The sequence below is a fragment of the Phaseolus vulgaris genome, chromosome 5, assembly GCF_000499845.2.
Source record: "Phaseolus vulgaris cultivar G19833 chromosome 5, P. vulgaris v2.0, whole genome shotgun sequence".
Taxonomy (NCBI): Eukaryota; Viridiplantae; Streptophyta; class Magnoliopsida; order Fabales; family Fabaceae; genus Phaseolus; species Phaseolus vulgaris.
This window is the reverse complement of record NC_023755.2, coordinates 3,061,508-3,087,673: the sequence shown is the minus strand read 5'-3', so window position 1 is coordinate 3,087,673 and position 26,166 is coordinate 3,061,508. Positions and strand designations below refer to the sequence as shown.

Sequence of the window (26,166 nt, the reverse complement as noted above, 5' to 3'; positions counted from 1 at the left end):
TGAAGTGTCCAATTCAAAAAATATTTATTGGATTTATGACAATTCTAGTACGATTCTAACACAATTTTAGAAAGGAAAAATACATTAATTTTCTAAAAACTCAAACTTATTGTATAAATTTTTATTATAATTATAAAAATAAAAAGTAAATCTTTTTGAACCAATACTGAAAAACATTTTTCTGCTTCAAAAAAAATAATAATTTGGAACATACATGTACACATAAACATTTATTATCAATTTATATAATTCATAATTATATAATATATAGATTTATGTCCCCATATCCTACATTTTAGAGATTATACATATATATGTGCATGTGTCTGTGTCGTATCAGTATTAGTGTCAGTGTTTGGACTACATAGTTAATGTGAGTGTCTGGGCTACATAGTTAATGTATTTTAGAACGTAAATTTTGATATACACATTTTTCCTTCAATCACAAACATTGTTGTTGCTTTTGAAATTTTGATCCTTTTAAAATATTAAAATAAACCAAACGATTAGTAATATATATTGTTGCTATACACAAAATTGATATTATCTATTATAATAAAAAAAATATTATTAAGCCATAATTGACCTAATATATAGATAGACAACCTATTATACATAGTTTATGATAATAAATAATAAGTTTTGATTTATTTAATCAAACCTAAACTTAAACATAGACCAGAGGACTAAACTCATTGCAAGACTATACACTACATGAAGATAAGATGAAGTTTAGAAGAATCAACATGTGAGATAGATTAAATACACCATTAATATAATATAATATACTTACTAATATGCTAATTATATTTGTAATTATATACTTTAACAACTTTTATCAATCAATTCTTATAAAACTTTGAATGTATAATTTTTTTAGTATATTCGTCCAATGATTTATGAAAACAATCATATTTAATTGGAGTTAAAAAATGTTTACAATTTTAAAATTATTATTAAAATAACTAGATTTAAATAGTAATTTTAATAATGTTATGCATTTCCCTTTTTTTTATCAAACTTATAATAAACAAACACATTAAATAATTTAGTTACATTGTAATAATACATGTATTATTTTTTTATTAAACACAAGGAAATATATATTTTCAATAATAAAAGGGAATAATTTTCACTTATTCTTATTTCTCATTGTATACATTTGAATCTACATAAATGGACAAGATAATATCAAAATCCTATCTCATAATCTTAATAAAATTGTATTCCTGATGAACAATAAAAATAAAACATACAAAATTAAACTCACAATAAATACTTCATTAAAACTAATATGAAAGAATTAAAATCAGTAAAATAAATATCAGAAATTTCCTAAAATATATATTTAAATTAAATTAGCTTTAATATTTACAATCTGTTTAGGTAAAATGTGACATTCACTACATATATAAATCATTAGAAGAAAATAATAAATAAATCATTATCTTGTATATATTATATTAATTATATTAATATTTTTCATTATTAAAATATATTTGACTAACTAAATATTTTCAAGAATAAGAAAATATTACAATATTTTTTCTATAAATTTATGTTTAGATTTTTTTGAAATATCACAAGTGAGATTTGATCTTTTGTACAAAATTTAGATCCTTACAGAGAATTCCAAGAAGAGTCATGGGGAAAATTGAGATAAAAATTATTGGAATTATACTCATGGTCATGATTTTATTGAGTTTTACACAAGCCCAATTAAATAGCAAACCTGATGCTAGATTTTTCTGCAAAGTGAAGTGTTTTCTCAAATGTAATGAGGAAAGATTTCCTAAACCAAATTGTATGCAAGATTGTGAATCACACTCTAGTGAATTCCTCTCTAATACGGTTGATAATTGTATTACTAGTTGTCACTTAATGAAGTCCATTGCCATCAATATCGGTATGTAACATCAAAATATTTACTTATTTTCACTCACAATTTTATAATTTTTCTCTATATTTGATTTTATTAATTTATTTTCATGATTTTGATAATTGACTTTGCTTTGTTATGATTTTGACTGTTGAATTTATTTGCTTCTCGGGTGCTCGTGATCTTACGAACAACGTGGTGAATACTTGCATGAAAGAGTGTGAAAAAAAGTTATAATTTGTAATAAGAATTTTTTATTCTTAGAAAAAATATTATTCCTACACAATTACGAGAAATATATCTTATTCAATAAATAATATTTGTTATTTATTTTTAAAAAATCCTAACTACTTCCCTCCATATTTTTATGTTCCTTTTTTTATTGTTACTAGTTGTGTATTAATAAATTATTATTTTTAAAACATTATCATCAAATTCTATTAAGGAAGACAATTAGAAAACATTCTTAACACGGAGTGATAGGTAAATTGTGAGACAGATAATAAGACATTAATATGTATCTTGATGTATAAAATTAGGGCAAGCTTTAAAAATTTTAATTAATTTATACTTTTTAAATACACAAAAAATAAATTTAAATAAATGAATAAATAATTCAATGTATTGTCTAAATTGGTGGTCAAATAAAGTCTCAGACATACAATTGATGATTGAGTAATTGTTAGTGAAATTTTTAATAGTTTAGTTGAATAATTTTATCAATAGTGGTAGTTATAGAGAAAAAAATTAAGAATTTCTCAACCATGACGGTTCAAGGATTGACATGATACTTATAATCCTATGAACAAAAATTGTTGTATGGTGTTGAAAAGTCAATAAGAAATGTGTTTCAATCTAAACATTTGACATAATCTCAAATAAGAATCAATAAATATTGTTGAGTCTTATAAAGGTGGAAAATTTGGAAGAGGTGGAGAAAGAGGAAAAAAAAAACCACGTGAAAAAGGAAGAAGCTAAGAGGAAACAATAAGAGTGATAGCTGTCGTTTTGCTGTCAAATTAATATGATTCTAGCGTAGACTTGTCTAACACTAGAGAGATGATAGTATAATTATGGACAAATGTCCCCAAGTCGTCTCCCAACGAATCCAATAGTAAAATCAGTTAATCAGGGTTTAAAATCTATCTGCAAGCAGTAAAAGTTAACAATAACAATAAAGATGAAAAGGGGGTTTGAGATAGTTGTGCAAAAAAAATATAAAAGAGATTAAAATAGAAAATAAAAAGCGGTTGATCCCAAGTTCTTCCACCATTAAATTCTTCACAGGTTCTCTAAAGATTAATCTTTTCTCAATCCTCCAACAGAGCTAAACCAGATTGAACAAGCGCTGATCTGATTCAACTGAAACTCACCAGTAAAACATGCATCTACTAGTTTAATCAATACCCACTTTGTTCCATGCGTATACTCCATGGGAATGCTTACCTCCTCTCCCTTGAATCATGCGCCCAAGAAATTAATTAGAACAATGCGAACTAACTAAGAAACCAAAGTTTAAGATAAGGAAGACTCTCAATCATGCGTTCAAGTACAACCTCTCACAAAAACTAGTTTTCCAGGAGATTAGACAATAAAAACAACTGCTATAGAGAATTAAAAATCGAAAAGAAAATAAACTAAGAAAACCCTATGAAACTCTCTCCCTTTCTACTTGATGCTTGTGTCCTTTTATAAGGCTTTTCTGCTCCAAGGATCTTGGGAAAATATTGCAGTTTAGATTTTGTAAACAGTTTCCACTTTCCATAATTCTTTTTATTTTGCAGAAGATTTGCTTCCAATTCTGTTTCTGGAATCTTGTAGCTTTTATTTTCTCTTTCTTCTCCTCATAATTTGTTTTCTGTTTTGATTCAAAGAAGCAACTTTGACTTTTGCATATTTGGCCCATTCACAAGGGTAGATGCTTCAGATCATTTACCCTAAAAACACAAAATTAACAATAATAATATATAAGGCCCAAATAAACCCAATTAATGGAATATTAATTAAAACAATGGATTTATTTATTATTATAGTCCAATAATTTATGATTAAGGCTATTGAGTGTGAATAAATATATGCTCATCAAATACCCCCACACTTATCCTTTTTGCACTCCTGGGCAAAACACTCTACAAATATTTAGAAAGCTAAAAGGAAAAATAATGAAAACTAAAATGCAGCAAACCAGAACAACTATATCAGCATGATACATTTTCAAGACAATCAAGGAATCAAAACCAGCATGAATGGAATCCTATGAATTGAACTACAAGTAGGTAATCGAATTCAAAGGTGAATCAAAATTTGATAAACTTCTCACCAAATGCTCTCTAACTCTCAAGTGTTTAGGTTTGTATTTACACTCAGCACCCATGCATACAAACACTACCATATGCTTAGCAGGACTCTAATATTCACAGCCATTGAAAAATATGCAATCAAAGATCAAGAGGACTTTATAAGGGATGTAATGGGGCTAAGGTAAAGGTAGGTAAAAGTGGGAAAATAGGCTTAAAAACCATAGAAAAACAAAGGAGCAATGAAGGATAAGTCTAAAAACAAGCGTAAGTATTATGACAATTCAACTCCTCTTTTTATTTCAAGATATAATTTTTTTCATATAGTAGATAGTCAATCCAATGTATTAGAAGATCTACTCTTATTTTGTTTATTTTGCTTTGCTTTTCTTTTTCTTGTTGTATTCTTTTTTTTTTCTATCCCTTTTTTAAAAAAAAAAACTGAAGAGGTAAACTATGAAAATGACATACACCCCCACACTTATTCAAAAACCTATTCCCAAATGATTTCAAAGCTCCTTTATCTTCTAAGGTAGGAACAAACATGGTTTTTCTTGTTTTGGGGCTTGTAATGAGGGTTAAAAATAAGAAAAAGGTTATAGGCTCAAGGGGCTAACAAATGGATTATCATAAAGGTAGGCTAATATGGCTAGTGGGTTAATTTAAACAAAGAATGTCTCTATCATATCAGTTCATGCACGTAAATCACAGTTGTAAAACAAAGAATCAAGCTAAGTTCTAGAGTATAAGCAGACACAAGTGAAAACACACTAAAAAGAATATTAGACAATCTGTCAATGAAGCTCAAAATCTCACCTGGGACAGTTTATCACAAAAGATTCAACTTTAAATTTCTCATAACCAACTTATTTTTCAAAACTTTTCTAAGAAATCCACACAACAAAGATCAAGAAACTCAAAATTTATCTATAAACATGCATAATGCTTGTATTAGATGCTCTAAATGTTTGCTAGAAGAAAACAAAAAATATTAAGGAATTTTTATTTGAAAGCAAACCAAGTAAACTACCATGAAAGAGAGGTGAGTCACAAACCCTAAACTTAAATACCAAGTCTTTCCTAGTCAGAGTCTTCCCTGGATCACTTTTCAAAATAATTTTTTCTTTAAATAAAAAAAAACATAAATAATGAATAAAAGAAAATAAAAATAAAAATAAAACAGTAAAACAAATCCTAACTACAATTCTCCCCCCACACTTAAATCATACATTGTCCTCAATGTAAAAACAATTAATATATGTGTATGATAAAAGTAAGGGAAGAAATACTCCCTCCTCAAGCTTGAGGGTAATTCGGGTATTGCAAGGTAATCTCTTCCACCGTCTCGTCTTGAGGAATCTCATGAAAGAGCTTAAGACGGTGTCCATTCACCTTAAATGTATTGGTAGACGTCAGACTCTGCAATTCTACAACACCATGAGGGTGGACATGGGTGACCAAAAACGGTCCAATCCATCTTGAACGCAACTTTCCAGGCATGAGTTTTAATCTGGAGTTGAACATTAACACACGCTGGCCGACAACAAACTCCTTTCCAGTGATGAAGTGGTCATGTAGATGCTTGGTCCTTTCCTTGTAGAATTTGGAGTTCTCATATGCCTCCAAACGGATCTCGTCCAACTCTTGCAGCTGAAGTTTTCTCTGTTCTCCTGCCTTGTCATAATCCATGTTGCATGTCCTTATTGCCCAGTAAGCTCTGCTCGATCTCCACAGGTAGATGGCAAGCTTTTCCAAAGACAACCCTAAAGGGAGACATCCCAATAGGTGCTTTATAGGCTGTACGATGGGCCCAAAGAGCATCGTCTAAACGTTTACTCCAATCCTTCCTTGTTGGCTTAACCATCTTCTCCAAAATGCGTTTTATTTCTCTATTAGAGACCTCAGCTTGACCATTTGTTTGTGGATGATATGGTGTGGACGCTCTATGGATCACCCCATATTTCCGAAATAGGACATCGAGTATCCTGTTGCAAAAATGTGTGCCTTGGTCACTGATGATGGCTTTAGGAATCCCAAATCTGCAGAAGATGTTAGATCGAATAAAAGCTGCAACAACATGGGAATCATTAGTTCTTGTGGCTATTGCCTCCACCCATTTGGAGACATAGTCCACAGCAAGAAGGATATAAGTGAATCCAAAAGAAATAGGGAAGGGACTCATGAAATCAATACCCCACACATCAAAGACTTCACAAAATAGCATGGGTTGTTGGGGCATCTGTTGTCTTTGGGAGATGGCAGTGCTTGCTCTTTGACACTTCTCGCATGTGGATGAGACGGTCCATGCATCTTTAAAAATGGTTGGCCAAAAGAAACCACAATCCAGTACCTTTCTTGCAGTACGTTGTGCAGCCAAGTGTCCTCCGACAGATGAAGCATAACAAAAATTTAGCACAGATGGGATCTCCTGGTCAGGAATGCATCTGCATATGATCTGATCACTACAGAAACGCCATAAGTATGGGTCATCCCAGACATAGTATTTGGCATCACTCTTGAGTTTGTCTCTCTGTGCCTTAGTTGCCAATAGTGGAAAAACGGAAGCAACAAGGTAGTTCACTATGTCAGCGTACCAAGGTATAAGTTCAGATGTGCTAGATAATCTAAAATATGCATTAGATACTCTGGTTGGACCGTTTACTGATTCCGTTATAAGAAGAAAATGCTCATCTGGGAAATCATCATGGATGGGCTCTGCATCTTGTTCCTTCTCAATTCAACAAATGATGTGAAATTTGTAAGAAGAACAATCATGAAATAGAAAATTGTTGGAATAAGGGTAAATCATTATGTTATAATTGCAAAAGATGTTTAAAGGGTTTGTCACTTTCACAATCATTGTTATTGTTCTTTGCTTGTCAAAAGAAAACTCTATGTAACTTTCTCATTTCAAACTCATTTTACATGAGTTTGAAAATGTTTACAATTTTAAAATTATTATTAAAATATCTAGATCTAAATAGTAATTTTAATAAATGTAATATGATTTAAAATTTTATACTTTGTTGGAGTTAGAACAATAACAACATTTTATATATCTACACATAATATATTATAGAAATAATAATTGCTTAACATAAAGATATATTTTAAAATTATATTATACCAATGTAATTTTATTTTAAACGTTGGATATTTTTCGATTGGATATTACTTTTTTCAAAACTCACTAAAAGTTATTTTCAAATATTATATTTTAAAAAAACTATATTTATCTATAAAATTATGAATTGTTCTTATTATTGTTAATTTTTTTAACAAAAATTTAACATTGATAAATATAAAATTATAACTTAATGACTAAATTAACAAAAATAGTTTTTATATATAATTATTGATGATGTAATATTTGATAAAAGTTAACTGATATAATTTAATCTCTTCTCAATTTTAAAACTTTTAAATACTGTAGTTCCAAAAATAATAACTTTACATATTACATACAATATTATATTAATATTAACTAATATAAGGACTTATGAATCAAATTGTTATAATCTTTATGAAATATAATAGTTTTTGTTATTTTCTTTATACAATATAGTTATAAATTTATTTTTGAAACATTTTTGTTAAAGAGAAAACAAGTTAAGCTAATTGAAGATAAAAGTTTTAAATATTTTAAGTGTTATTATTTTGTATCAAGGTTATAAACAAATAGATAGTTTTTGTTCGTTTAATATATTTATATAGTGTCTAACATGCTTAATCGAAATATCTAAAGTGATACGTAATCATGACAATAACAAGTTTTTATTTCAAAATATAAGTTATGATTAAAGTAGAGCCAAGGAGATCATGTTAGACGACCTCAACAAAGATGGATAGATGAGACCTTCCATAAGTATTAGTATTAGATGATATTTCAAGGATAACAAAAGGTGTCAAATATAGACGTAAGGAGAGCATCAGATTATCATCTATAAATAACAATATTATTCAAGAATGTGTTTCAATTACCTCAAAGCACAGTAAGTTAAAAGATATTAAGAGAAAGTCATGACTATCTAAGAAAATATCTTACAAGAAATGACTTGGAAAGTAAGCATCTACCAATTGTCTTATTGGACACTCTTACAAGGAAAGCACCACCTTACAAGAATGTGCAAGAATAAGAGGAAAAAGCCTTGAGAGGCATCATCGACATTACAAGTGCAAGGGATAAAGTACTAAAAGTCTTAAGTGTAAGAACAATAGTTTGTCTTTTAAATGATAAGTTAGGGAGATATCTAATTGTAAGTTCTTTGTATGTGAAGTAATTCTCTAAGAAGAAGAATAAGAGATATATTATATATCCACTCTAAAGAGTGTAAACCTTGCAATCAAATAACTTCCTTTCGTATAGTCTGGAAAAAAAAAATAATGTACTTGATACTAAATTTAAGAAGGATTCACTCAACAACTAGAAAAGACTTTATGTACTTTTCTTGAAGAAACATGTGTAATCAAAGAGTCAGAAGTAACTTTATATACTAGATTGTAAACTAAAAATAAGTGGTAATGATAACACTTATAATGTATTTGAATATTAACTCTCGTTATATTTAACTTAAAAAAAAAAGATGTAACCTTATTTAAAAAAATTAAGATAAATAAATCACATAATATTGTTTTACTTCTCTTATTAATATATATATATATATATATTGTTCTTGTCTATTGACTTGCTCGTTGGTTGACTCTGATGACAATTTTTAGCTTCGTCTGTCTCTTTAAGAATCTGTCTTATCTCTTGTAGCTCTGGAACGTAGCTCCGTTGAAACAGAGGGGGTCCTACCTATTGATTGCACTCCGACGATCAAGTCAGTAAGGGCTTACAAGAAATTAAGAAGTATTCAGTTTCAATCCCCCCCCCTTCCTTTTATAGCTTATCTCTTGTAATAGCTTCCTCTCACGAAAATCTCATTTCAACTGAAAGCATACTCAACAGGAGAAACACAATCTTTTTAGGGGTGCCCTCTCTCAAAGTGTTGCAACATAACCAAATATCATCTCCAAGGAGTGCATAAAATAATAACAGAATAACCACCAGGGCACCAACTCATACACCAACATCAGGGCAACATCTACTTACATGGGCACCCTACTCATGGTGCAACGTTATTTTTTACTGTACCTGCAACCTAACCACTACGTGCCCTAAAACACACAGGCTTAGGTTAAAAGAAAACATTTACTTGACCTAGATCCCTACACACTAAACCGAGGTCCACAAATACCATTTATTAATAGCCTTATATGTTACGTGTAAAATGTTACTTCATTTATACCAAAACGAATTTACCGACCCAACTGGCTCAATCACATGGCCCATTTTACTGGCCCAACAGTTGAACTGACTTGCATGTGCTATGCCTATGCACCAAGAACCGAGTCTTGAGCCCTGAGCGCTCTGTCAAGTACATACATATATATAAAAGAATTGTTTGATAGGCTTTTATAAAAAAATTAACATAAGTTCAATTCAATCCTTCTATAATTATCTTCACTTTAATTTCTTATTTAAAGATAATATTTTTTTCATTTATCATCTAAATATTTCGTTTGTACATGATCCATAAAGTTTTTTTTTTCTGAACATATATATTGAATAAGACTTTGATGATTAATAACAGAAAAAAAAGTTCATAAATATATTAAAAGAATAACTTTTTTTTTGCGAGCATGTTGTTTATTTACATATAATTACAGTATCATTTGTCTTAATACGATATATTATAAAACATGAACATAAATAACAAAGTTACAGAGAAATGTATATATAATAACTTCTAATTTATAAAATTGTTTAAATGAAATAATTTAAATTTATGATACTATAATGAAGAACTTTGCAATATATTAATTCAATTTTACTATATCGGTCAAACAAGAGTTTCAACAGTTTACCATAAGTTTTCATCTTGCTTAATTTTTTTATTTATATAATGCAATATTATATATAAAAAGTAATAATGCAATATTATATATAAAAAGTTCATAAAAGTAAAATCTGTAACAATAGTTAAAAAGAATAACATTATTTAATCGTTGTTGATTATATTAATAAAAAATAAAATTATAAAAATAGTAAAAGTAAGATATTATTAGATATAAAAATATTTTATTTAAAAACAAATTTTAACATGATCCCTGTTTTTTAAATAAGAAAAATCAATCATAGTTAACAATTTAATTTAAAAACAATAAATTATTCATTTTTACTTTTAATTTTAATTTTTGTATACGTTATTTTGTAATAAAATAATTATTTTATAATAATCATCCAATTTTAAATTTATTTATAACATGGAGTTGTACAAATGAGTTAAAATACGATTTTGTTATGTACTCTGTTATATGCAAACTATTTAGGGTAAAAAAACGTGCAGAGGAAAAAAAAAGAACAAAAAAAATCAGATTTTGATGTAAAATGGTAGCAATCTGGAAGTGTGTAACAGGTGATGACGATAATGTAATGAACACGCTGACGCTGACGCAACGTGTGTGCTATAAATGAAACCCAAACGCAGAGTGCTTTAATTGTACTTCAACAATCTCTGTCTTCGTAACTCGTTGTTGCGTTTTCTCTTCCTCAATTTTTGCGAACGAAACCCATTTTTAACTTTTGATAGGTATTGTGGGAAATGGGTAGATGGGACAACCGTAGAAGGTTCTTCCGCCGCCGGAGATCTCCGGTGCCTCCTGCGAGATTCTACAACATCAATGCTTTTCTTCCTGGTATTTTCCAAATTATTGCTTTACGGTTCAATTGCCTATCTGTTTTTTATTTTGTTTTTCCTTTTCTTGAAAAGAAAATTGGACTTTGGCATTGTGCTGTTAGTGTAGGGGAGGGATGTTTTTGTTGAATTTGACGAGGAACTAGAATGAATCTCTATGTTGTCGTGCGCATAAGATATTGGAATTGAACACTTAAGTTACTGGTAAATCTTTGGAATGGAGATATTTCATACAATGATTGACTGTGATGAGTGCTAACTTTTCGTGGAGGGTGCTTGGAGGGAAGATGAGTGCTAGTATGACACACTCTTTTCCGTTTTAAAGTTTTGTTAAAAACTACAAAAACAAAATTATGTTTGAGGGAGGAAGACTCTTTGTTAGGGCTAGGTGCAATTATGATTCTACCTAGTATTGTTATCTATAAAATTATCCTATTTTGTGTATGCAATTTCTTTGAGTGTAATACATTGGTCCGAGATCCAATTCTCATAATGAGAAGAAACAAAAAATGGGGAATGCTACACAAGACATTCACAAAGATTTTGGGGAAATGAGAGAAAAACTTGATCGGTTGGATACCATTATACCGTTGTTGAATATTTGGTTAAGCAGAAGGAGATAGACAATGGAGGATACTTTCTAGGAAGTTTTGCCCATGTTAGAAATACTCCATCAAAGTAAACCATGGAACATTTTGATGTTCATTCTTCAAAATTTGAAGATGAGGTGTCAATGGAGTTTTAAAAGGCTCTTTAGAATGTTGAACTTCCAAACCCTTATGGAAGTGACCCTATTGGGTGGATTGCTAAGGCTAAGAAGGGTTTTGAGATTCAGAGAAGCCTTCATCCTTGTGGAAGTGGTTGTTGTTCATGAGTGTTGACATTTATAGTGACAAAAAGGGTCATAAAGGATGGTACAACTCAGGTTAGGTACCACGTTGAGAAGAGAGAAACGGAGAAGGAATATAATGAATTTCATGTGTTAGGTGTGCAGATGAGTATTCTTATTTATAACAAAGAAGATATACAATAATAAGGACCAAAGTCAATATCTAATATTGAGAAATATTTGTTAAGATATTTCCCTCTCTAATCATATCTCCATATTTAATATAATCATATCATACGTCCATATTTAATATAATCAAATCATATCTCTAACATAATCAACTCATATATGTATCATATAAGAAAATCTTGTTACAAATTTCATACAAGACCCATAAAGAGACTTGTGTTAGCTACTTGGTTGGTTGTCAAAGATGACAAAGTGAATAGTGACAAAGCTAATAGATATTTCCTGAATATGACTTTCTCTGTCAAAACAACAATCAACTTCAATATGCTTCTTCCTTTCAAGCCATATCTTTAACACTATCCCTCAAGTTGGACATAGGTATTATATGAGTTAAGCTTCTTAAAACTGGTTAGATTGCACGACAACTTTTGTAGAGCAAAAATAGGTAGTTGACTTGACATTTCAGAAAGTTAAAAATGCTTAGAGAACTCAACGATTGCGAGAAAGCAAAAATGATCAAAGGACACAATAGCTATTGGAAAGAGAAAATGCTTAGAGGACACGACAACTACCAAAACCAAAAAGCAAAAATGATAAGAGAATACAATGGTTGTCGAAAAATGGAAATGCTAAAAGGACATGGTGGTTGTTGAAAAACAAAAAAGTGCTCCAAGAACACACTCACTACTGGGAAGCAAAATGAGAGCAAGAATAATCATTGCATAACAAGGAGATGCCAGAGGTGACCAAGGTAGTCAAAATTTATATTATAGTTAGAATCATGAAGGACTCACAAGATCGTAATTCGTGAGATCGAAGTTTCTACTTCTACAAAAACATGATATTTATACCCATATAAATAACATAAATATTTAAATAAAAATCAATCTCATTATCGTATTTTAAAAATATTTTGTCAAACTTAAGTTCATAGTAAACCATAAGAAATAAAGCATGTCAAAAGTCACAACTTGTGAATAACAAACACCTAGATATACCAAACTATGAAGTACCAAGTCCAAGGCAAAGAAGACCTAGATGGCTAAAGCTAGACAATAAACATCTAATTTAAATATTTCAAATTAAAAGCAAAATTCAAGGGATCTTCAATACCTCCATTTACTTCATGAAGCATATAAATAAGAATACCCTCCTCATCTAGAGGTGGGATGTAAGGAACATCATCCTCTTGAGCTTGACCATTGACCAAATATTTATCATCTCCATTTTAAATTTGTAGCATCATTTAAACCGATGTTTTCATTGTTTTCTTCAACATTGGATGGAATATCATCAAGTTCAAACTCCTAAAGTGATCTTTTACCTTCTACTCAACAATTTTGGATTAAACATGACATAAACAACATCATCCATAGTTTCTTGTTTCAAACAATTTCTTTTCTTTGTATAGACCTAATAAATACAAATGCAAACATATGTACAAGTAATTACTATTTTACTATAATTTAATTCTAATTCACAATTTATAAGATCTAGCCAAATGTACTCAAGTTACATTCACATCCAAAGGAACTACATGTCAAACTAAGTACTCAAATGGAAAACCTTTGAAGCTATGGATGTTGATCTCCATAAGACTCCAACCAAATTGTTAGAGTCTTTTCCCAATTACCCTAATAGCCAAGGAAATTGTTCTTGCCAATCTCTTCAACAATGTCATCCAACATTTTACAAATTTTATCTATTGTTTTTGAGATGACAGATGCATCAATGGATTTTAGAAAAATAGTTCCCTATGGATTGTTCATTAAAAAGTTCAATTTGTCTTTCTCCTCTTGTCGATCCACCCATGGTCATTACCGTGCATCTTGTTTTATTCCATGTAGTCCTATGAACTTTCAAAGCATCTTTTGTTGCCTTAACTTCTTCTTTCAAGCACTTTACTCTAATCTTATGGTATGAAGGTTGCTTAAATCCAGGGCCATAATTTGAAAAACTAAATCCAGCATTTTTCTCCTAAATCCTTTGCTCCTTGACATATTGAATGGTATGGCATTTTCATAGAAAAAATTTGCAACTGTGAGTTTACTGATCCTTTGTGAATAATTGATTAATTGTGGCCTGTGAACTTACTGCCTTCTTCATAAAAATTGTTTCTACTACTGCCCACGTCCTCCTCTCCATTCCATTTTCTTTTTTCATCATAATATCAAACCTTGTTGTTTTTCATTAACCTTTGCTGTAGGCCCACAACAACCTCAAACATTTCTCTTTTTACTTCTTCAGCCACACTTTTGTTAGCAATTACATCCTTTTTAGTTCCTGCCAAGTTGTGCTTCTAGCGATAAACTCCTTTTGAATTTTTCTTTGATCTCCATCAGTGCTTATTCCATGCTTCCAAGCAAAGTCTGTTCCACTACCCGGAGCATTTTTTGCCATTGTTTCAGGTTGAGAGGAGGCATCATTTCCACCATTAGAGCCACCAGCGGAAGCAATTGGAGATGTGTTTGACATCTTTGATTGTCAAACTGCAAATTCATTATAGAGAACATGAAAAAACAGAGAGCATCTTATCATGTTAAAAAAAGACAGAAAAAAAATAATGGTAAAAGAGAACATGAAAATCAGAGATCTTTATAGAAGTAGAGAAAAATGTGAAAATGAGATAAAAAAAAACTGTGAAATGAAGAATGAGAAAAAATCTGAGTCAGAGTAAAGGCAACAAAGAATGGGGAGTAGTGGAGAGAATTGACATGAACAGAGAGTTTTATTAGAGTACAAAAGAATATGAAAACTAAGATAAAAAGAATGTGGACCTGTTGGTGAAAAAAAAATACCTTGGAATAGGATAACAATGAGAAGAGTGGTGGACTAGTGGCAGAGAAGGCACCAAGTCACGGTGGTGTATTGGTGGAACCAAGACCCCAAGTTGCGATAACAGATTACACATCGTTACATTTTGAAATGGAGAGTATGTGAGAAACTGTTTGTCTCTCTATAACATGATATTTTTTCATTATTAACTCTGTTAATAATCGGCTGTTGTTTGGGGTTCAAAAGCCCAAAGGAGAAAGAAAAACGATTTCAAATAGTGGTGCAGACCAATTATGGGACATTACAAAGTTTGAATAGTAGTGAATTTTAAGATACTAGTTGTTGCAGCTGAAATAATGGCCCTTCAAGGTGCTAGAGTTTTGCATTTGAGAAGCTGAAATTTTGTCCTCAAATAAGTGTCATTTTGTGAGTTTTTTCTTTTTCATGTGACTTGATTCCTTTGAAGCTGTTGCCATTTCTTTTTCTACCAAAATTCTGTTAAGAACCTTGGAGCAGTGTTCTTATCAATTATTAAAATTTTGATTGCAATTGAAGAACCCACAAAAATGAAAATAAAGGAAACAAAACCAAATTTATAGTTTGATGAGAACAAAAATTTATGTCTTTATATACATTTGTTGTTACCCTCTTTTTAGCTGTGGGCATGCATTGTGACCAGAAAATAAGAGGCTTTATGAATTGCCAAACATAATTTTGTTGGCTGCTAAGGAGGCATTACGTGTGGATTATCCCTAGTAGTACTACTACTTTAAAACATTACTTGCATTGATATTTTACATGTCGTGTTGTGGGAAATATTCTACGGCATCTAACCAAGCCAAAATTAGATATTCAGTGTAAAGGGGTAGAGACTTATAAATTGACTTATGAATTGAGTTGGTTAGAATTCATGTAGTATGCTTGTCTGTGTTTTTACCAATATTCTCTTCTTTATATCAGTAAATGAACATTTAGTTAAACTTATCGCCACCTAGCGAAATTCTTCATTGAATTGTAGTTTTACTCTTTTTCTATTTATCCATCTTTATTTGGTATGGTTTCTCCAATCAAGAATACTTAATAGGAGAATGGGCCTAAAAACGAGGCCTTGCGGTGTACGAGAGGAGAAAGAAACTAATTATAAAAGAGAACGAAAGAGAAGAAGTGAGACAGGTGATGCCAGAAGTAGTGGAGGAAGAGAGAGAGAGAGAGAGGAAAATAACTGAATAGGCATGTGGGGAGGAAGGAGTCGAGAAGAGGGAAGCAGGAATAAGGAAGCAGCACATAGAAATTAGTAAATGGGACCAAGAATAAAGGAAGAGGGGTTATAGGGAATTTTGAGGGAATACTGTGTGCTGGTAAGAAACTTCTTCCTCGGAGAGGGTCTATATGGGTGCATATATTTTATTTTCTTCAACCATCTTCCGTTTCCAGCATCTGTAAGGAATGTAGCTCCATTTCACTCTTGTTTCATATTCTGCTGTGGTTGAATATACAGATGTAGAGAATTACATTGCTATTACATTTTTTTACATCAATATACTGAATTTCTTGTTTTTCAATCTTGTAAGAGTATTGGCAGGACGGAATACCCCAATGGGAGAAGAAGTACTGCACTACAGTTGGATGGGTACCATGGCAGAAAATTGTTGATTCTAAGACGTTGATATGCTGCCACAGCAATGTGTCTGATTGGAATGATTCAGCCGCCGAAGAAGCATTCCAAAATGCCAAAAAGCGTTACTGGGCAAAGATCAACAGCCTTCCTTGTGATATTTCTCTGCCTGATCCAGATACTTATATTGATCAAATAGATTGGAACCCTTCAATTGATCCTGATCTGGTTAAGGAAATAGACAATGCATTGTTTACTGTTCTGGATGAGGAACAGATAGAAGATATGAAAAGCAAAAGAACAAAAACTGAAGTTAGAGATGAAAATCCTTGGGAATGTCCTGCTGGTAAAGTATACGAATGGAAACTGGTAAACTCTGGAAATGTGGATAATACTGACAATCCATGGGAGTGTCGCGTTGGTGGTGGAAATGGTGGATTAACTGACAATTCTTTGGAAGGTGGTCTTCATATGTCCTGGGGTTGGAATAAGGGAAAGGAACATGAAAATCAATGTAAGGATTGGGATTCTGGAAACTTAGAGGATAAAGGATGGGGTGAAGTTAGGGACAGCTCTTGGAGTCAACAGCAGTCAACTAATTTGTCTAACATTGGCAAATCTCCATGGCAATGCAAGTCTAACCAACAGAAGAATGTAACTCCAATGAAGACATGGTTGAAGCACCAGGAAAATGCTGATGTTTCAAGTGATTTGCAATATAGAAGGAACTATGGAGGTTGGACTTCTGAGAATCAGGGTAACCAGTGGAATCAGGGCAACCAATGGAGGGAAAACTCTCATAGACGACATAATGGCAATCGATTTCATAGAGATGGCCGTCAAACAGGTCATTACTGGGACAAGGAGAAAAGCAAAAAGAGGGATTTTGTCTCTTGATTATAACTCACTGTTTTTTTTTGTGGGCAACAGATTTCTTTATTGTGGAACTGTTTGCCTGGATTTTGGTGGTAAGGGTTTTGCTGTCAATAGTATATGGTATTGGCTTTATCCCTGAGCTCTAAAGGGTTCTTGTCAGAGTAAATGTTACAATACTTAATACAAACATTTCTCTTTCCTTGGTGTGTAAACTTTATTCATTTCACTGCTTGAATCATCCTTTGTCAAGTCATTCTTTTACATCTTGTTTTAGAAAGTGCAAAGTGAGTAAATGAAAATAAGAAAAAAAGAATTGAATTAGAGGAAAAATTAAGGATGTTTAGATCAAGAGGAAAAGATAAAAAATGAGAAAAAGTACATAGAAAGTAGAAGATTTAGATTACTTTACACCGGTAGAGGTCTTAAATTTGTAAAATAAGATAATGTAAAAAAAATTAAAAATCTAAAATAAAGGAATAGAATCTAGGTTTAATTACCTTTTCGGACCTATATTTTTTTCAATATTCAATTTATTACAATAATTTAAAAAAAAATTAATATGGTCACAAAATTTTTTAAAAAAGATATAATTGTCTCATCGATCAAGTTTTTATCAATGACATTAAGTATTGAAAACGTAATGTAATAACATTGGTTAGTACAAGTGGATTGTGGCACTTGGTAATGTGACATTATCTAATATAATTTATTTTTTTTATATATTTTAACTTTTAGGCATAATGGGATTGGGGAAAAAAGATTAAGGGAGAAAGGAAGTGTGAGAATTGATATCGGCGATAATAAACAACATCACTCTTCCTTGATCCTTGATGTCCTTCTTTGCGAAAAGCGTGACACTTTCAGGGATGATTTGGATGCGAATGACACTTCCTTGATCCTTGATGTCCTTCTTTGCGAAAAGCATGACACTTTCCAGGATGATTTGGATGCAAATGAGAGTGATTGCGAAATCAACAACGAAGATCCCTGGAAGAAAGTTGCAATCTTTGCCTTTTTTTATTGTAACTTTGTCTTTGATTTTGTGTTATCTTTAGGATGAAAAATGACAGAAGGGATATAACGAGACTCGAACACTTCTCTTAAATAGCGTATTCGTGTCGGATACACGTATCAATATCGATACTTGTAGGACATTTTATCGATAAAGTGTTCAATTTAAAAAATATTTGTTGAATTTTTTAAAATTTTAACACAGTTTTAACAAAATTTTAAAAGTATAAATACAATAATTTTTTAAAAATCCAAATTTATTATATAAAATTTTATTATGATTATAAAAATAAGAAACAAATTATATCTTTCTGCTCTCAACAAAATCTGAAACATACTTATGCAAATAAATATTTACTGTTAATTTATAATTTATATAATATATAAATTTGTATCCTATATTTTAGAAATTATAAACTATACGTATTTCTGTATTTTTGTGTTCGTCTCAACAATATAACTATTCAGGGATCCATTACTATTCTAAGAATGGCAGAGATGTGAAAAGTGAGTGCAAAGTAAAACTAACTGGTACCAAGACTATAAATAAGAAGTGGTTGAAGAAGAAGCAGAAATCCTGAGAATGCCTCCACAGGTTCCTCAACCAAACAAACCCAACAACTTCTACTTCTTCTACGGCCACCGGAAACCCTCCCAGAATCGCCCCACCGTCCGCGGCGGCCTCTTCTCCAACCGCCAAACCCTAACTCCCTCTTCCAAACCCAACCTAAAAACTAAACCTTTCAACATCAAAGACTGGGACCCACATTTCCTCTCCAACCCTTCTCCCCGCTCCTCTCCCCCTTCCCCCACCCTCCGCCTCTCTCCGATTGCGCGTTTCATCGTCGACGCCTTCCGCAAAAACGACAACAAGTGGTGCCCCAACGTCGTCGCAGAGCTCAAGAAGCTCCGCAGAGTGACCCCAAACTTGGTCGCGGAGGTGCTAAAGGTTCAAACAAACCACGCTCTGGCCTCCAAGTTCTTCCACTGGGCGAACAACCAGAAAGGGTACCATCACAATTTCGCCTCCTACAATGCCCTCGCCTACTGCTTGAACCGCAGCCACCAGTTCCGCGCGGCGGACCAACTCCCCGAACTGATGGACTCGCATGGGAGGCCCCCCAGCGAGAAGCAGTTCGAGATTTTGATCAGAATGCACTCTGACGCCAACCGAGGGCTTAGAGTCTACTACGTGTATGACAAAATGCGGAACAAGTTTGGGGTGAAGCCGAGGGTGTTTTTGTACAACAGGGTCATGGATGCGTTGTTCAAGACTGGCCATTTGGATCTGGGCTTGTCGGTTTATGATGATTTCAAGGAGGATGGGTTGGTTGAGGAGAGCGTGACTTTCATGCTTTTGGTGAAGGGGCTGTGTAAGGGTGGGAGGATTGACGAGATGTTGGAGGTTCTTGGGAGGATGAGGGAGAGCTTGTGTAAGCCCGACGTGTTTGCGTACACGGCGCTGGTTCGGATTCTGGTTCGGGCGGGAGATCTGGACGCCTGTTTGAGGGTTTGGGAGGAGATGAAGAGGGATGGAGTGGTGGTGGATCCCAAGGCTTATGCTACCATGATTGTGGGGCTGGCTAAAGGGGGTAGGGTTCAGGAGGGTTATGAGTTGTTCAAGGAGATGAAGAGCAAGGGTTTTTTGGTGGATAGGGTGATATATGGAAAGCTGGTTGAGGCTTTTGTAGCTGGGGGTAAGGTTGGATTGGCTTTTGATCTGTTGAAGGATTTGGTGAGCTCAGGGTATACGGCTGATTTGGAGATTTATAATTGCCTTATTGAAGGTTTGTGTAATTTGAAAAAGCTGCAGAAGGCTTACAAACTTTTCCAGGTGACTGTTGGGGAGGGACTTGAGCCGGACTTCTTGACTGTGAAACCGCTGTTGGTGGCTTATGCTGAAGCAAATAGGATGGAAGAGTTTTGCAAGTTGCTTGAGAAGATGCAGAAGTTGGGTTTTCCGGTTCTTGCTGATCTCTCCAAATTCTTCTCCGTTTTGGTGGAGAAGAACGGGCCAACAATGGCTGTGGAGGCATTTGCTCACTTGAAAGAAAAAGGTCATGTGAGTGTTGAAATATACAATATTCTTACGGATTCTCTTTACAAGATTGGTGAGGAGAAGAAAGCATTATCTCTATTTGATGAAATGAAAAGCATGATGGAACCTGACTCGATCACATATAGTATTGTGATTCAATGCCTTGTTGATCTTGGTGAAATTCAAGAGGCATGTGTATGTCATAATAAGATCATTGAGATGTCTTGCATTCCTTCTGTTGCAGCTTATAGGAGCCTTGCCAAAGGGCTTTGCAAAATTGGAGAGATTGACGAAGCCATGATGCTTGTTCGTGATTGCTTAGGCAGTGTTAGTGATGGACCAATGGAGTTTAAGTATAGTCTTACCATTATTCATGCATGTAAATCAAATGATGCCGAGAAGGTGATTGGTGTATTAAATGAGATGATGGAACAAGGTTGCTCTTTAGACAATGTCATATATTCTGCAATCATCTCTGGCATGTGTAAGCATGGAACGATTGAAGAGGCTAGGAAGGTTTTCTCAAACTTGAGGGAGCGCAACTACTTGACAGAATCTGATACAATTGTGTATGAGGAATTACTAATTGATCATACGAAGAGAAAGACAGCAGACTTAGTGCTATTAAGCTTGAAGTTCTTTGGTCTCGAATCAAAATTAAAAGCCAAGGGCTCTAAGCTGTTGCCAGGTTGAAAAATAGCTGTGGGGACTGATTGTTCTCATTTTTGTTCAACATGTTGAATTCGGAAAAACCATTTGGGAGGATCAACAATTTTTATCTGGATACGATTCAATATATTCAATTTCATGGCTGGAAACACAGATATTGCAGCATGGAGATTGTCGCATATCCTATAGCATTGGACAGTTGCATTATAAAGGTAATAAATTGCTGGTTGCAAAGATGGCATCCTTAAAAGGCATACTTAAATAAAGCAAAGTCGCTCCAGAAAGCTTAAGTGACATCAAGTCATATCTTAAGCTCTTACATGCTTCATGAATTCTGAATATCAATTGTTTGTGTTCTTTCTATAAATCCATTTTGGAATGAAGAATGGAATATATATATATATATATATATATATATATATATTTAATATAAATTTATATATATAGACTAGATATAATTACAGAGTATTCCTGTGATACAAGAATTTATGCAAAAACTATTTGCTCAAACTTGATCTCCCTTGCTCCTTCCTATCGTCAGGTCCCAGGGCCCTCAAATAAAAGGTCTTTCAGCTGCCATTCAAGTCCATTTTTCAGGCGATGAGATGAATTAGAAACTCTTGATACGACAGCATCAAAGAAAGTGATCCAGGTCTAGAAGGAATGGGCCAAGAAAAGAAAGGAGTGGGCATACAGTTGTTTTTGTGCCCAAGGTAGCAAGGCTGCAACGAGTGAAGAAGCTGCCTGTGTTGTGGAAGGGATTACAAGAAATATAAATTGGGGCAGCCTGCTTTTATATATGGTCACCAAATAAAAGCATAGGAATTTCTATAATAGTATTATTGTTATCCAATTCTGTTGAGAGGAATCTTTTCTGTGATGCTTATAGCTAAATCATAGGTTAACATGGCTTATGATCCAAAAATTTAGGAATGTAATGATTACAAATATGATGAATGTAGAATATACAGTAAATAGAAAACCCAATCTTGCATGTTTTCTCTTATATTTCTGGAGTCACTCCTACTCGGAAAGAGCCTTCTCTAACACTGAATCAGCTTTCACGCAGAAGTATGATAGGTATTGTTCACTATTTGGTTGAATTGTTAACTAAAAAAATCTGAACACAATAATTTTACTGAGTTAAATTTTTTAGTATATGAATGGCATGTTTGTTTAAGCCTGTAGAACTACGTATTAACCCATTTGCAGCATATTCCAAAAGTATCTGGGGGATTAGTCATTACATAGAGAAGAGCAATAACTACTGGCCATTTCTTTAGCTGCTTCAAAATAACTGGGATAAAGACATGGTTGAGGTGAACACTGCAAGCAATAGAGTAAGCAAGACACCTTTCCATTTGCCTTGTTTCAGAGCTTCTTTATGTACTGTGTATTGATTAAATGTTCTTCACTCTGAAGAATTTACTTGAATGCATCTCTGATTCTAACCCAGTTACTTGTTTAACATTTGAAGTATTTTTTATTTATAATATTGTTTGGACCATGCTAATTTCTTACTCCTTTTTTTGGTTTCTTTTTTGGATTAGCAAAATCCTTAGTATCTTATCTTGTACATTGAAATAGCCAAATTATACCAACCTTAATGGGATGAAATACGCCCTACAAAGTTTCATGTCAAATTTATTAATCATTGAAAAAAAATTCATAATAATTTTAATTCAAGCAAGGATAATCACTATGAGTTGCTCATAACTCAAACTCATTGTTGTATTTTTCCGGTATATCCCTTCGCAATAACCCAACAATATCAGTTTAAGTCCAAAAGATTGAGTTTTGGGAAATACTTTATGACTACAATGATGAATTTTGATTTGGTTCCTTGGCTTGGGTTTGTGATCGTTTATACTTTGTCCCTTGAAATGCAATTTTGACTGTATTGAAATATAAATTGTTTGATTGTGGAAAGATCAGTAGACAGAAATGAAAAGGGAAAGAACCTTCTAATAATGCTTTACTGGATCAATGGAGGGACCAAATTGCTTAAATTTGAAAAATTAATGTTTTGTATGAATGTTTTAAAATCATTTCTAGAACTTAGAAATTATTTTATTTTTCTGCATAAATTTTTTTTACAGGAGAGGGGTGGGAATCTAAGTTTCCCATTGAGGGGAAAAGTTTTAAATAATTATATTTTTCATTTTAAGAAATATATTAAACATACTAGACATATTTATGACATTTTAAGAAAATATAATTCCTAGGAAACATGATTGTTGGATATATAACAAGGACTTTTAGACCAAACATTGATTTATTAAAATCTATCTAGTATGACATGCTTTTCTGATGCTGGTAAAATACATGCCTACACCTTTTTTTTATAACATTTAACAATTGAAATTTGTATTTAATTTACCAATGCTAATATTTATATAATAATCCCTTAACTCTATCTCAATAGTATTAGATTTTGATTATTTATTATTAACATTTTGCTCCACGACTACTACACGTGGAACTCTTAATCACTACACCAACAAAGTTGGTGTTTTTTTTTGTACTTCTTACATTTAACAATGCTAATATGATATCATGTACAATGACAAATATGCTTTGATAATTAAGGCATAACTAATCTTGTTAAGAAAAGAAACCTTTGATTTAAGGAAAGAACATAGAACGCCAGATAACACACTTTCGAACATAATGTGCAGAATTATGGGATGATCTTTCATGCAGAAAAACACCTAAACTCGCGTAAAGGTTCCCTAAGGATGATGATAAACAGAGTTTTAACAAACCAAAATAAGTCATATATATTTATTTATTGCATTACACAATAGAGTTAACCAAATTCATTCCTTTATTTCAAGAAGTAATTAAATTTAAATTAAATAAACCGATCAATATTTTAGGAGTAAAGACAATGAGAAACTCGTAGTCATCCACTTGTAACAAATAAGAATAGGCACAATGTAGTAGACAATTCAATTCGACTTAAGGTACGTGACAAAAGAATTGGAGATAATATATTTTTTTGGGGAATAACTACAAAAGGATTTGCGATTGCTCATAGTCTTTTTGCTAAGATCAAGAATGAAACAACTATTTTTCTGCGCTTACATGTTCCAGTGTGAAAACTACGAAATGTAGTGTATTTACCTTACCTTTTTATTGGTATTTTCAAAATAGAGGCAGCTCCCCTCTCCCTCTGCATTTGAAAGTCTGTTGATCTACTGCAGCAAGATCATCCTACATTAAATTATGTATTTATAGACACAATGAAATTTAAGCTTCCCTTTTGGGTCTGTTGCGCAGGGTAGGTTCTTCTTGCAGGGCAGGTTCTTCTTGCACATATGTTTCAATACTGTCGTCTTCACTTCCATCATCGCTGTCGTCATATCCCTCAAGTTCCTTTGCTGCTTCATTTTTTGCTATCTGATATTGTGAAAGATGTCATCAAATCAGGCGTAATAATAACCCGTTTTAACCCCTAAAATCAATTTTCTATCTCCAGTTTCGCATAAGATTTAGCAAAAGAACAGAAAACTATAAAATTGGTCTTCAATTCCACACACAAGATAGGTTAGAAACTTAAACTAGTGTGCAAAGTAACAAGCAGATTTTGTTATTGGATTGGCAAATAGAGTCTCATAGCATGTTGCCCAGTGACTCAAGTGTTTCAGATGTATGCAAGCAGAAATCACATATCATTCACAGAAATAGAAAATCAATTGGAGAATTCTATACATGGGTTCAATTAGTTCCTACTTATCAAAGAAGCCATTATAGAAGCTACGACAAAAACTTCGTAAGAAAATATCTCAAAAAATTTAAGGTCAAATGTTTTACTGTGTATTAACTAGAAGCCGTCATGTCTGAAGCCAGAGAGATTCAAATTATGCAGAAAAAATAATAAAACCTACTCGAGTCTGGACTCAAAAAAAGTGTGTTTGGTCTTGTATACATGTCTAACTTGTATATCATCAATCCTCTAGAGTCTGAACTCAAAAATGTCCTTAAAGGTGCAAGCAAAGATTTTGTGCTACACTAACATATCACGTTGAGAATAGCAAGGTTGTATAGGTCATGCTAGCAAGCAAACTGATGTTCAAGGAATGCATATACAGAATTACATTTGTCAACTGCCTTTTGACTCTGTCTAACTAAGAATTTCTCTCACTTGAGTGTCGTGCCATTAACCAGCAATTAATACACCAAGACACTAACAGAAGCAGAATCTGAGGCTATATAAGCTCACCAAACAAAGAAAAACCAAACAATCCTACTTTGCAGCACGAATCCATTCCTATATTATAATTGGAAGAATATGAACTAGTAAGTATCTTATAATTTAATGAAAAAGCGTTATTAATACACTCCTACGATAATTTCGAATGCATTTTCTGCGGTGAAATCTAATGACACTATTTATTTATTAATTTCTCTTACAATACTCATTACCGTACCCTTATTATTGTAGATTCATCTCGTTAATTTAATCGAACCTAGACCTGAATCCCTTCAATAAAATTTTAAATTTGAGTCTTGTAGTCGGAAAAAACATGACTAAAAAGAGATAATTTTATTAGAAATAGTTAGTCAAGTTCTTCGAGAAAGATTAATCATCAATAAAGTTGATAAAGAGTTTACACCAACATCACGGTGATGAAAACAACATTACTGTCTTTTTTTGGCTCGCACGAATCTCACTGTTGAAGTCATCTTAGTAGGTCAAGAATGAAAAGAGTTTATAAACAACTTTACCTTGATTCCTAAGCAATACTCATCTTAGTAGGTCAAGAATGAAAAGAGTTCATAAACTACTTTACCTTAATTCCTAATCAATGGAAGATTTTTTTGGCATCCTGGAATAATTTCATTCATTTTACTGTTATATGAAGAAAACAACCCTCTTGCTAAAAAGAAACAGCACTGCTAACTCCATGCCCATTAAACTAGATGCTACACTGCTGCTGTTAGTGAATGACCACAATTGCATAAACCAACATGGGGAATTTCGTCAAACACGTCTACGACATTGGACAACATTCCACTAACACCATATAAAACTCACATTACCAAGAAAACCAATTATGCCAGCTTAATCATCCACTTACAATAATTACACAACTCATACTTTTTAATTCCTGCACCTAAACATCATGTGTTTATATATATTACTTTAAATTCATTTTGTTCTCTAAAATATTCAACCATAAAAACTAAACAAAATTAAAAAAACTAAAACGAGTAGTCTTCAGGTCGAAAGAAGTAAATAGAA

At 32.5% G+C, this 26,166-nt stretch overlaps 2 protein-coding genes and 1 long non-coding RNA gene across 3 annotated transcripts; 2 read left to right on the top strand and 1 right to left on the bottom strand.

The window, feature by feature from the left end:
* Window positions 1–10,526: 10,526 nt before the first annotated feature.
* Window positions 10,527–17,449, top strand: LOC137834851 (uncharacterized). The gene is made up of 3 exons (XM_068643072.1): window positions 10,527–10,721; window positions 10,812–10,917; window positions 16,281–17,449. Exons 2-3 carry the CDS (start codon window positions 10,824–10,826, stop codon window positions 17,219–17,221), a joined length of 1,035 nt encoding a protein of 344 aa, XP_068499173.1. The 5' UTR covers window positions 10,527–10,721; window positions 10,812–10,823; the 3' UTR covers window positions 17,222–17,449.
* Window positions 17,450–18,687: 1,238 nt separating this feature from the next.
* LOC137834850 (pentatricopeptide repeat-containing protein At4g20740) lies at window positions 18,688–21,926 on the top strand. The gene is made up of 2 exons (XM_068643071.1): window positions 18,688–21,130; window positions 21,460–21,926. The coding sequence occupies exon 1, from the start codon at window positions 18,795–18,797 to the stop codon at window positions 20,940–20,942; it is 2,148 nt and encodes a 715-aa protein (XP_068499172.1). The 5' UTR covers window positions 18,688–18,794; the 3' UTR covers window positions 20,943–21,130; window positions 21,460–21,926.
* Window positions 21,336–21,747, bottom strand: LOC137834852 (uncharacterized). The gene is made up of 2 exons (XR_011084975.1): window positions 21,613–21,747; window positions 21,336–21,491 (listed from the first exon to the last, which is right to left on the bottom strand). It is a non-coding gene; the product is annotated as an uncharacterized lncRNA (long non-coding RNA).
* Window positions 21,927–26,166: the final 4,240 nt, after the last annotated feature.